Source organism: Anguilla rostrata, chromosome 1 (genome assembly GCF_018555375.3).
Source record: "Anguilla rostrata isolate EN2019 chromosome 1, ASM1855537v3, whole genome shotgun sequence".
Taxonomy (NCBI): domain Eukaryota; kingdom Metazoa; phylum Chordata; class Actinopteri; order Anguilliformes; family Anguillidae; genus Anguilla; species Anguilla rostrata.
This window is the reverse complement of record NC_057933.1, coordinates 16,927,239-16,940,936: the sequence shown is the minus strand read 5'-3', so window position 1 is coordinate 16,940,936 and position 13,698 is coordinate 16,927,239. Positions and strand designations below refer to the sequence as shown.

Genomic DNA, 13,698 nt, shown 5'->3' with positions numbered 1-13,698 from the left:
AGTTGGAATCTTTTTGAAAGCATTTTAAAGTAATGGTACTCTTCTGCAAGCTGGTCCATATTTGAGGGAAATCCCAATATGATGTCACAAACTGTTTCCAAAATAGTGGTCAAGGCAATGCATGCCGGTGATACTGCCTAATTAGTGTTGTGAATAAAGAACAATAACATGGGAGTATTTTTCAGATGCATGTATCAGGAGTGATGATTTAGTTAACCTCAGAGAATACATACTTATTTTAGCAGTTGTTCTACCATACAATGGTAATGGAAGCACCATTAAAATAAAATGACAATTGTTTTTGATTTTGTGCTTTACAATGATCTGATCGTTGTGATTAGGTTATGGGTGACTATAATCTATTTCTATTGAGCCCTGTAACAGAATGATTTCTGTGAACCCAAGTCACTCGCACAACTTGCAAGCATTTTAGCTCTAAAGTAATTCAAGTCTGTTGTGCCAGTTGCTTCATGTTTTAGTAATCTCAGTTGAAATGCATCTATATATCTCACAGAGCTTCGAGGGAGTTAAATACATTGATTTTGTGGTAGAGAAATTCTGCCATGAGGTAAAGAAGATATATGCATCTTGCTGAGAAATGGTATATTATAGGATAAATAATAAAGCCATTTTAAATATTCTTGCGTAAGTTACAGTTACAGTGAGGTAGGCTATTATGCATACCCTGAATTGAAATATGACTATTTTTGTGACTAACATTAAAAGCAAGGGGAATTTCACATATATATGGTATCAATAAAGAAATAAAATAGCAGCATCAAAGGACGATTAAAACAGTCTCAAGAACATAGTCGAGGCCCTGTTTAAAGAGCACCTGACAGGTAGTGAACCAGTGATGGCTGTTGAGATCTGGCACGATGGTACTCAAACAAGTTTATCCACACCACTGGGTCCACTCAGGACAGCGATGAAGACCGCCCTTTAGCGTATCCCAAGGCTGTTGCTATATTTAATCAGCCTGGACTTTTTCAGGGATGCCACTGGTGCAGAACCGGGAGCAGGAGATGGGCTGAATGAATTTGTTCATTGGGAAAGGTGAGCTGTAAAGATGCTCAATAATTCAGAGTTTGTAACAGACGGTGCATTGCTGGCTGAACACGCAGGGCTAAGGTTGATTGAATCACCCTGCCAAAACAGAAAAGGGGTCTTATTGTTTTTGTAACAGGATCAGTGGAAACTCTATGGTATACCTTTGTTATTTCCCTTGTCCCAATTGTTGTAGTTTGGTACAAGATGGACAACTATAGTTGTAGCCCAGTGTTGTTTTGTTTGTGCTGATGTTTGACCCAGCTGGAACATATTGTTTTAATTTCTTTTTGTCTTTTTTGGAGTTTACCTTCAAATTCACAATCAAACCTCACTTCCCAGCCCTCTAACCAATGCTCATCCATCATTAATTGCAGTGTAACTGAGGATGCCTATTTAAGTTCAAGGCATATTAAAGAAACACCTAATGGCTGTTATAAAGTGCTAAATGATGATGGCATCTTCTACTTTTTGGCAAAAATTTTAATTTAACTGTCAGGGAAACCCAAAACCTATGAGGCCCTGTTGATGAATCATAAGTGCCAGGATAAAATATTATTCACACCAGTTTTAATATGGACCCCATGTTTGTAACAGAATACAGGAAAGATTCTTTCAAAGCCAACCATGAGAACATATCTATGCTACAAGAGACCCCCTCACTTACAAATATACTGGTCTTTCCCTAACTGGAGGGCCAGCATGCCATTTTCATTCCTTCTTTTTAGTATGAGAAGTAACCTAACTCATGAACATCCCTTTCAGTGCAACAACCAGTCACCAACAACTCATTTGTGATGATGTGAATGTAAAGGTAATGAACCAAAAATAGAAACACCCATGTAAAATAATTTGATAGGGGTCTGGTACCATGTGCGGCTACTATGGTCCATATTTGTCGAGGTAAAGAGTCTACCAGGGTCTGGAATTTTGTAGGAGGCATATGACTCCACTTGCCCACGTTGTTTAACTGATGCTTGAGATGCAAAATTCAGTCTTATGTATGTAGCAAATTATCCTGTAAATGCATGATTGGCTTTAGGTCTGTTGCCTGAGAAATTATAATGTAAACCACTGAAGAACTCACATACATGCCTGCTAAAATCTCACTGATTGTACATGACTCAACTCTAAACTTGTGACTTCCTTATTAGTCAGGACTCTTCTCTTTATGAAAATCCACAAAGAGTAGACAGAAAATGTCTGCTCATAATGTGATGCTTTTCAACTATGTGGCTTCTAAATTCTGATTGATGAATGAGCCCAAGAAATATGGCTAGCTACAAATTTTTCCTTCAGATTGCATTGTTTACTGGGACAAAGTAGTCTGTCATTGAGTGCAGCATGGCCAGACTGGGTCCATTACTTACCTTGCATCATAATCACATCATATCAAGCCTTAATAAAAACTCCATTAGGCAGGGAAGGAAGAGTAAGTTGCAGAACTAATAGCACCCTCTCTGTACTGCCTGTGCTTAGTGGTCCTTTAAGATGAATTTCAAATCCAGTATGTTTCATCGCTACTTCCGCCCCTTCAATTAGTCTCACACAGAGGAAATTGTGGGTTTCAATGCAGGATACTAGGATGAAGAACAAAATGAATGTTTGTTTATTTATTTATTTATTTATATTTTTTAAACTGGATATATATAAGAAATACAAAGTATATTTTTTGCCAGATTTACTGTAGCTTTTCATATTTCGTATGAAGAAGCAGCAGTGTAAACCATTCTCAGGGATCATTTGCCACTGTGGAAATGATATTTGTTTGTATATGTCTCTAATGGTCTGAATAGACATGGCTCGTGAGCACAGCTACAATTCTCCTTATCTGGTTTCCTGAGTGCACAGGCATATGTTTACTAGCATTTTTATTGTCAGCTGTATTGACCAAGCATTCTGATTGGGAGTACTGCCAACAGAGCAATATTCTTGGCTTTTTGAGTCCTAGTATTGCTGCCCTCTCAACCTTTTCTCTACCTTTATCAGCTCCTTGATTGCTCTCTGCTCTCTTTCTGTCACACACAGAGGGAGCACCGGCGCGCGCACACACACACATGCGCACACACACTGGCGTCTTCCATTACCATCCTCCACAGAGAACAAGGATTCAGTGAGCAAGGGAGGGGGAGGGTGAGCGAGAGAGGGAGAGAGAGAGTGAGTGAGAGAGAGGGAGAGATAGAGGGAGTGAGGGAGAGAGAGAGAGAGGGAGTGAGGGAGGGAGAGAGAGAGAGAGAGAGAGAGAGAGAGAGAGAGAGGGAGTGAGGGAGAGAGAGAGACGGCTTTCAGAGTTTCCTCAGCTGCTTCCCGGAGGCCGAGGCAGGCATGGCATCGGAGCCCAGCACCCAGTCCCGGGTGGTGTTCCAAACCCCTGACAAGGACGAGGAGCCCCCCCATCGCAAGCTGGGCAAGCTGACGGTCAAGTACAACCGCAAGGACCTGCAGAGGAGGCTGGACATCGAGGAGTGGATCGACGGGCAGCTGCACCTGCTGTATGACTGTGAGGTAAGGCATGCAAGAAGCTCCCACGGAGACCGCGAGCAGCGAGCGGCGGAGCCCAGGAACCGCTCGTAGGTCCTCTCTGTCAATAATTAAAGGCATTAAGGAGAAAGAGAGTCTGGTGACAGCACCGAGAGAGTAGGCTTCTGGTGTTTATCTGTTATTCCCGTGAACACATCTGCTTATGAGTGGGACTTTGTGTCGATTCAGTGAGCCACCTACGAGTGCTGACTAAAGTGTTATCTTCTAACAGGGCTTTGGTTGTGCACAGTGATTGTAGCACTGCAGGAACATGTTTTTTTTCTTATTTAAATTTTAACAGTATTATGATTTTTGCTGTTGATTCCTGAAGAGAGAGAATAACAAATTGATAAAAGTACAATCTTCTATCCACAATATGCAATGAATTATATAAACAGGGCCTCATAGCTCTTCTCATCAAAGAAGATATGTTTTCGTCAGCCAAGTACATGGAAATATTGCATTGTTACCAGGTTCATCTCAGTTCTCTGTGTTTTGACTACTTACCTTGGACAAACCACAGCAAGCCTCACAATCTGAATACTTCATATTCAATAACCATATTACAATTATTATTATGATTGTTATATTAGTTTTAATACCACCAATGTAATTTACTATGAGATGAGACTGCCTGTACAAAAGGCATCATTCCTAAAAACACTTTGCCGTTCGACCCCCAGCTCCTCCCTCCAATGCAGTGATTGGTGCATACACAGCAGGTGGGTGGGGACTCTTTTTCTTCCTCTGCTCAATGCTGCCTGAGAGGATTCAACAACTTGAAAGGTTTAGTGCTACAATCTCTGCAGGAAAGCTATCTGAAGAATTGCTTGCAGGAACTACTGCGCCTCCTAAAAGCTAATGAACAGTGTTTGAATTACTAATAAGGTGATGCATCTTTACATTCATCAATGCAAAGCCCTTTTAAACCAGTTTGCACATTCACTGATATTGAATATAATCATATCATGTGCACTGTCCATTTTTGCACCATTCCCCAGGGATGCCATGGCAACAGAACCCTGGCACCAGTATAGATTGGGAGTGTTTGGTTAAAGCACTGCTGAGGGAGATGAATGTGATGTTTGCTGGAGGCTGGGGCTTACGCAGATATCCCCACACTTCCCCACACTCATAAATCTGGGGTGGAGTATTATCGTGGTAAAATATGGCATTCATAAGATCCATAAAATAAGCACTGGCTTAAGACTTTCTACTTAAGGTTAGTATGTGATAGCCTCTGCTCTGTATGCAGTGCCTACGATTATGAATAAAATGGTTATAGCTTGCACAGGGTTATGACAACTTGCAGATCCTAGTCATAACCAAGAAACGCAAACACTTCAAAAAATGCACAAGCTATGATATTGTGTATTCATTATTTCTCATTGGTTTCCACAAAAAGGAGTCTTGTATTTTAGAAAAGGTTAATTTTTAATTTTCTAGATATGCAACCGGCCCTTGTCCACAGGCTCTGTCACAGACTTGTTTCTGTAATCAAATGAACAAGTGTTATGACAGAAAAGGGGTAGAGCCACCATGAAATCTGCAAAACCATAACAGACATTGAACATAAACAGAAAACATTTCAACAGGTTCAACAGGATCCTAATCCACAAATGACGAGGGGGATACTGGGATAGGTGTAGAGGCAGGCACCACGCATCCTGTTTAACAAAGAGTATACGTATTTCTGAATGACAAACAATAGCACAATTTAGGTCAGCCTGACTGACGTGAAAAGTCATGCCTATGACACATAAATATCATGTCAGACTGCACACATACATACTGCTTTGATTGTCAGTGTAGCTTTTCTCTATTTTTCATGGTAAGCTATCCCTTTTGAGGATATGTTTCAACATTTTAATGGACTGCCATTAGTGATCCCCCCCCCCCCCTTTTTCCTGAAAGGCTACAGTGAGAATTAAATTGCTCGTATCTGTGTTATAAGGGGTAAGAGGATTATGGTTGAGTGGCAGCATGGATTAGCCTAAGGGAGCATTAAATTGCTTTAAAATGCTGTTGGAGACTGTCCACAATCAGATTAGGAAATTATAATACTAAATGTTCTAAATAAAGTATAATATTCAGTTTTCTCTTGAGTTATTCATATGATATATTCACTATTGTTGTCTTCTCAAGATAGTGCAAGTGAATTCGCCATATTCATTTTAAATTACCTTGTTTCTAAAGCTACTGTGGCGTATCAAACTGAGACAAGAGAACAGAAAATAAAAGCTGTTACTGAAAATAGACAGTGCTACAATTAGCAAACTTTCCTTGAAGCATAACACTGTAATTCATGTAACAATTTCTAAGCAATTATATTATTACAGTGAGGGGGCACAGCATAAATGTAGCACTTTGACTTAGATACAAGATTGCAGATATTGTCTTTTAAATCACTTTGAAGACTTTTAAATCACTTTGAAGCCTGCAATTAAGTGTCACGAAATTGAACATTTTCCAACTGATAACAGCGCTTGCAGGAAATCTCTACATTTGTGAAATCTTCGTGTTTAATCAGTGTGGGGACTGGGGAGTGCCCAAAAGATTACTTTGCTGAAGACATTTATCACTGTATGCTTGCTCGGGGTCAATGCACTTGTTTACAAATGCCGGTATCATTCACTCAAGGGTGAAAAGAGGACTCGCAGGCCACATGCCATTTCAAGTCGCGCTGATATCTAGTGACGGGCTGACTGGGTGTCTGGCTTGGACGTATGAGACATGTCCAAGCCAGATAAAGCTGGGAGAACTGATAGTTTTACCGTGCATATTGTAATGCCATTGGCACACATGATGAATTTTGCATAGACTATGGGAAAGGTTACAGTATGTTGTGCTCCTTCAAAAATGTCTGCTTTTTTTAGACACTCCCTTGACTGAAAGGCTGAATTTATGGCTGAATTAATGTCAAAGACTGAATTATTTAAGGATATTGCACATATATACTCCTACGGGCTGGAGGCTGTAGATGGCTTTACACGTTTTGGTGGAAGAAAAAATATTTCTGCCAAAAGAAAGTAGACACTTGGCTTTATTTGTTTATGTTCACAGTGGGTAACACAAGTCAATGAAAAATGTGTGAGCAAAGTTTTGTGACCGTGTGAGTACTGTCCAAGATATGGTATGCATGATTGTATTGTAAGACAATATTTTAAAACTGTGATCCTCATGAGGGAATCTGTCAATGCAGTAATTTGTCCAGTAGGCTCTGCCTCTTGGGACTGGGAGCTAGCCATTAGCCTAAACACAGAGTAGTTTCCGTCTGTTTGACTGTGCACAATGGGGGCCGGGGGGGGGCATACTCATTAGGAATGTGACTTCTGACCTTTCTGTTACTGGATGTTCAGACAGTACAGCCAGGGCCTCTTAAAAGCAAAGAGGGAAATGTAATTAGTAATGCAGCCACTTAAGCAAATCACTCTCCACTGAATTCCAAAGCAAATGAGTTCCAAAACCACAGCATCCTGGTAAGCTTTCCTGCTGAGCCCAGAATATTATTAACCTTTCGCAGTCGAAAAAATCTCTCACTCCCCACAGTGACTAAGCTGCAAGATTTTGCAAATGTAGAGATTTCCTGCGAACACTGTTATTAATAGGAAAATGTTCAATTTCATGACACTTAATAATTGCATGTTCAAAAGCAGTTTAAAAGTCCACAATATCTGCAATCTTGTATCGAAGTCAAAGTGCTACGTTTATGCTATTTCATTTACCTAAAAGCCATTTTAGGTAACCTGTTTCGGCAAATCATTAACAGTGGATGTTGTCCTTCCTGTGGTATGTAAAAAGGCAGTCATGTATTTTATTGTTTAAGAAACTATGTCAGTGTGCATTCAGAATCAGACAGGACACTTCTGTTGAACTCTTACCAAAATACTTAGCATGTACTTCTCCAGGTACATATCAAACTATATATTTGAATTGAAAGTGAAAAAATAAGCAAATGAGTATTGTATGAAACTTTTAAATAAATATTTGTTAAACAAGAATCAAAAGGTAAATATTTGACATCAATTATTTGTTGTTGTAACCTTGACTCAATGCACATACTACACAGCACAGTCACTGGGGACTTAAGGTCATGTTACCTAAATTAATCTTTGTATGAATAGAGGTATGACTGACTTCTCAATAGCATGTTTCCAGTCAGGCATTCACATGGACAGCAATTCTTGGCTTTGGGGACCCACAGAGGTGCAACAAAGTCATTCATTCATGAATGTATTGGCATAATGTCATCCGTTAGAAATACAATTTCATTGTTCCCTAAGCTGAAAAGTAGATTAAGGAGAGTCTATAGTGGCAAAGTGTACCCTTAAATATGCAACAAAGGTGTGCAGTAATTGCATGCAATGTCACCACCTGCATTTCTACAATTAGGCTTACATGATATGATTTGTGGGTGATTTAAGTAACAAAGAATTCATGAAATACCCAATCATAAATGAGCTGGCACAAATTTACATTCTATTTTACAGATACTAAATTAGCCTGCTGAGTTTGCGTTTAAATTTTTAAAAATAATTTGCTCTCCATTTTTTTTCCCTTACCAGTGAATGGTGAGGTATCAGAGCTGAACATTTGGGTCCTTTGGGTTGCCTTCATTGTTGTGCATAGTTAATAAATAATATTTTGACGTACATAAATTAGTGTCTTAATGTATCGGTGCCATCATTATGTAAATCATAAAAAAGTCATAAAATCATAGAAATTTTGGAGAAATCTGTAATTTGATTACACAAAAGGGAGCACCTTCTCCTGTCACCAACTTCATGATAGACACTTGGTTTGAATGATGGAACTCTTGCTAATCTATGCTGTAAAGTTCAAATGCACACGTGCAGTACAAAAGTACCTTTTTTTTCTCTTTGATGTTTTTTGATATATACAGTAATTACTGGCAGGTTGATTTCAAACTAGTTTTTTCTAATTAAAGCTATACGCAATCTTTTAATAACTATTAATGATATTTTAAATCTGAAAACCTGCTGATTTGGTGGGATGTCTGTATTTTGAAATGGCAACACTTATGTACTGTAATGAGGGAGGATGGCAATTTCTGTCTTTAGTTTTTAATTATCTTAATATGGCACATTATTTCTGTAGGTCTGTAGAAAACCCTAAATATTCTTAGTGTTGTATAGATACAGGTTATACTCATAACTTTGCACATGTCATAGCTGCTACCCTAATAAAAAAATAATTATTCCACTACTTTTTGAAAGGGTGTTCTGTATGGTATGGAATTTTATGGAGCACAATCTGAAAGGGATAGAATCAATAGTTTAATAATTTTATGTAAACAAATTTTCAAAATAAAGACAGGTTACCATGAGGAAAAAATAAACAACTAAAAAATCATCATGTGGTGGCATTGGGCACGGGGACCCTCACAGCAGATCATGCCTTTTACTCCCTGTCGACACTGGCAGCAGGGTCTTCTGGGAAACAGGTATAAGTCTACCCAAGTGGAAAATTCAGTTTTTAAAGGGCATGTATTTTAACAGGGCTTTAAGACACCTGCTGATGTGGTTAATATTACAGTAATCTGTCACAGCTCATTCTGCTGACTAGAGACTGTAAGCTGCCCACTCCTTCCTCAATTCCCCCTCCCCCGCCCAATTTCCTGCAGCAGTTAACATTCTGCTGGAAGGAAGTGGGCTTCTGTGCTACTAAATGTAGATGGTCTTGTTTTCAGTTTGTATAGGTGGTGACTTTTTTTCAAATAGTGCAATATTTCCTGTAATTGGTAGTGTAGTGGTCAAATTATTTCTGTGCCATAAATATTTCACATTCTTGACTGCAGGCCTGTTTGTGTGTTTTGACCAGTGTGTTGAGTTGCATCCCAGAGGTTGTTTTACAGCCCAGCCCACTTCCTGCTCAGTTCTCTTAATTACAGCAGGCTTGACCAAACAAAGCACTGATGCTGCTTTGGAAATTCAAGACCAAAAGATGAGCTTATCATATATTGCTAATCAGCCAGTGGAAAACGAGTCTGCAATGAGACGGGCGGGCAGCCCACTCAAATTCAAATTGTGCAGGTTTTACTGCGCACTAGCTGTCAGAACCAGGCTTGTCGAAACTATTTTTGTGCTCTCTATAATCTCCTCTTCAGCGGATCTGTGAGACTCAACCATTTCCGCGAACCACGCTCCGATGCGCAAAATTTGCGTCCGGGAGCGCCGAGCTGCGCATCATTAGCCTCATGAAATAATCATTAAAACCTGGGGGATTTCGCGGTTAACGATGGCTTGAAATGCCAGCTGGGGAAACTGTTTACGGGCGAATCATCCGTGAAATCTGACTCTGCTTGTTTGTCTTTTCTCCTTGCGCTGCCACTGTAAAGCAGTGCACTAGACTAGAGATACTTCAGAGGCAGTTCCTTTCTAGAGTGCCTGCAAAGTTACAATTTGTGAAATTAGGTTACTGCAGGTTACATTTCAGGCCAATGATTGGCTGGAATTGCTGCCTCTAATTTGGAGCCCTACTTACATAAGACCAGAAGAAGCATCTGACAGTTCATTTATGAGCAAAACACATTACCAGACTTGTCAACCTGGTCAGGCTCATATATCAATATAAAAAACCCAACAACTGAAGCCGCTGCAAAAGGTATTGGATTGCAATTAGCATTTAGAAATATATGTCCTGCCAGCTACCATGTACATATTTCCTTTGGGCCAGTGGTCAACACATTACATGACACTATATTAATTTAACAGACACTATTATCCAGAGTGATATACAATGCAGAAGAAACATAAGTGCATTCACCTGATTATTATGTGCCACAGTGCCACACCTGGCAAGCAACATTTCCAGATCAGCAAGTATAGATGCCAACATCACCGAAACACTTGTGCAGGTCAACTATGCTAATCGAGGACCAAAATACAAACTCTGAATAAATATATAGATTACATCCATAAGGCACTATAAGAACAGTCTGATCTCATTATTGTACCATACAATGTATGACCTGCAATTTCAGTCAGTACAGACGCATGAAATCCTCCTTTTAATTGTTGGAAATTGAAAGAGTTTAAAAGGTTCCATTAAGATCCTGGTAACTGAAGTGGCAGCTGTTATGTACAGTGGAGAAACCCAAGGGCACTCAGGGCTGTTGATTAGGACTGAGAAAAACCAGCTCTCCGGTACAGTATGAATGCAAATGTGTTCCTAATTCAGCAATATGCATCTGGCTGCCATTACCATTACCATTAACAATTATCCATTAGCACAAATGCCGATGTTGTGTGAATGGCTGTGCATTTATGTGTCTTCCCGCTGTGCTACAGTATCAAATCTTTATTTTATTCTGTGCCTTTCTCTTTCTGTGCTCCAGGAGGAGGAGATTCCAGAGTTAGAGATTGATATAGACGAGCTACTGGAGCTTCCAGACGCAGAGCAAAGATCAAAATTGCAGGTGAGTTCTCAGCCGTATTGTAATCCAGGCATGATTATGTGACATTTATTGTAGGCAAGATCTCCCTAGTATAGATTCCAAATAAGAACCCAAGAATTTAGAATGCTACCCTGAGTTGTTTTATCAGTCCTAAAATGTTATTTTGTGGTTCCTTCGACGACCACTTCACCAAGTTTTATCTAAATATTTAGGATATTTATTGATGTCAATAAAAAAAGGGTTTTCAGATTTCACTGGCTATAAGGGTGTAATGAATCACATGAGCTGTGTATTAAGGTTGCGTGTGTCCTTGGCTTTGGGTGTGGTAGTGCATTGCTGTTTACTACTGGAATGTTACTGTAATAAAGAAGTAAAGACCAGAATCACTCATGAAACACTCTGTTGTTTATACTTAATTCACCTATTCACATGGAATAAGTTAACTAATTTTAACCACAGTCTGGGCAGTGTCATGATGCTGCACACTGTCTTATGCCATTAAGTTAAAGTACGATTGTTGCTTTAATTCAACCTGTTCACACCCCCTTAATTTACAGGAACTTCTTCAAGAGTGTGGCAAGCCAAAAGAGGTAAGAAAACACATATGTAGATCTTTTACTGTGGCTCTAAATGTCTTCACAGAAAGAGTCACTGAGAATGAAATAAACCTATAACATTTGAATGGTCAGTTAGACATGGTAAGGCCATTCTTAACTGCATGTAATATGTCACACCTAATAATGCCTTGCTAAATCTGCAGTATGTGGCTGGTACTTAAAATAGAATGTAATCCTTTCTTTACCCCCAAAGGAAATTGTTCTCTCACATCAAAGTTAGCATTAGAAAAACAAATGTAGAAGCACAAAACCCCTCCAAATTTGTGGTAGACCCCCTAAAAACAGGGAAAGACCATCACGCCATAAATATTTGGCAATACTGCGTCTCCACAGTGGTCTTTACATATACTTATAGGGTTCAGACTTGCCGTATAAACTTCTTAAAAGACTCCCAAAACACAAGCTGCAGTCTGCTCCAGGGTCTCTCTTTCTCCCAGGACTTTATCAACGGGCTGCTGTATCGAATGAAGGGTCTCCGCAAGATGTCAGGGCCACTGAAGAAATGAGAGAAGCTCCAGGTTCCGTACAATGTGAAGGCTTCCCCACCACCTGCACTTGGAACCAGGACATCCATATGTTAACAGAACTAATGACGGGATGTCCGGACTCCCTTTCATCACACAAATGGGTCAACAAGGCACTGTATGTGGCAGCCCGAGTTTGGACTGACTTTTGAACATGAAGGACAGTTTTGGCATTTTGAATCCACACCAACCACACAGGTGATTTTTATTTTTTTTGTGACTTAAAAGTATGTTGTTTTGTCTGTTAAAATACCCACACAAAACACCTTTTTAACCCGGTGAAAGAATGTAAAATTTGGTTTCCTATTTATATATTTTTTGGTTCTGAGGATAGTGTTGTACAATGTATTAATAAAAAAGGAAGGTTTTCATGTCAGTAAATAGCTTGGCTGTGCTATTCTTATCTCAAAGCTTCACTCCTAAACCCGCCAGGCAGTTCAGTTTTTCTCCTCTCTGGACCTGAAGTCATCCATCAGCCTTCATGCAAATCCAAGATACTAAAATACTGCTGTACTTTGCTACCGGCACACATCCACTGCAGTGAATAGTACCCATAGCCACACGCCTGGATTGACATAACGGCTGGAAAAAAGCAACATAATTTTAACAATACAGACCATGGTCAGTACTAATACCCACAAATAAAACAAATGTGACAGATGTTACAGTAACATGCTAATCCAGAAATAGGAATAAAAGAAGTTGAATCTTAACAAGAGGTGGCTTTATTCCAGAAGAATATGCATGGAAGTGACATTAGCCAGCTGACATGTGGCCTCTCTCTCTCTGGGCGGTTGGCAATGTGAAAGCCTAATGACAGTATTGCCGGAAGCAGCGCTGGAAGATGGGCAGCGTGGGGCCTCTGAGGACAGGACGAGCTTCCAGAAGCCACCGCACGCCACTGCCAGCCTGCTCCCCGATGCCTATTCAGCCATCAAAGTGTCTCTGAAGGCCCATACAGGATTTAACACCACTTCGGGTCCATTCACTGCACGTCATTCCCTACTTTCCATTATAATACACAGCCAATCAGGATTGTTTCATGCTTCAGTGCCAGTGTGATTACACAGCATGTACACAGCTTTACCCAATCAATTCCCACGTTTTCCCTATTTTATGGAAAAAATTGGGGAAAATTTTTGTTTTTCCTTTTTCATGACTTAGCAAGTTGCTTAACAGTAATAACTGAGTAGCAAAAAATATGTATTTGCTTCCAAGTTCTATTTATTAAGCAGCATACTGTACATCATCACAAATGTGAAAATTGTACCAGTCTATGCAGTCCTTTTGTCCTGGAGGGTTGGGTCAGAGAACCCAAATGAATGCGGTACAAAGTCCACTGGAGCGCACCAGTGCATCTACAACTCACTGCTCCTAATTTTAGAAGAATTTTACCTCGGTGTACTTTATCCACCCACAGAAGTCCGGGGGTGGGCTCTTTATTCTCCAGTTCTATGAGCTGAAACTTAACGCTTCGCCACAGGGAATGTTTATAGAATCCTTTTAACGGCGTTAATCCTGCTGTCTGAGCAATGCTGGGGCTCGACTAATGAACAGCGCAGTAATTCCACAC

General features: G+C 39.9%; 1 protein-coding gene across 1 annotated transcript; it reads left to right on the top strand.

Annotated features, from left to right (window-relative positions):
• Nucleotides 1–3,231: 3,231 nt before the first annotated feature.
• On the top strand, nt 3,232–12,506 carry ppp1r14d (protein phosphatase 1 regulatory inhibitor subunit 14D). The gene is made up of 4 exons (XM_064326024.1): nt 3,232–3,552; nt 10,925–11,005; nt 11,542–11,574; nt 12,039–12,506. The coding sequence occupies exons 1-4, from the start codon at nt 3,373–3,375 to the stop codon at nt 12,105–12,107; spliced, it is 363 nt and encodes a 120-aa protein (XP_064182094.1). The 5' UTR covers nt 3,232–3,372; the 3' UTR covers nt 12,108–12,506.
• Nucleotides 12,507–13,698: the final 1,192 nt, after the last annotated feature.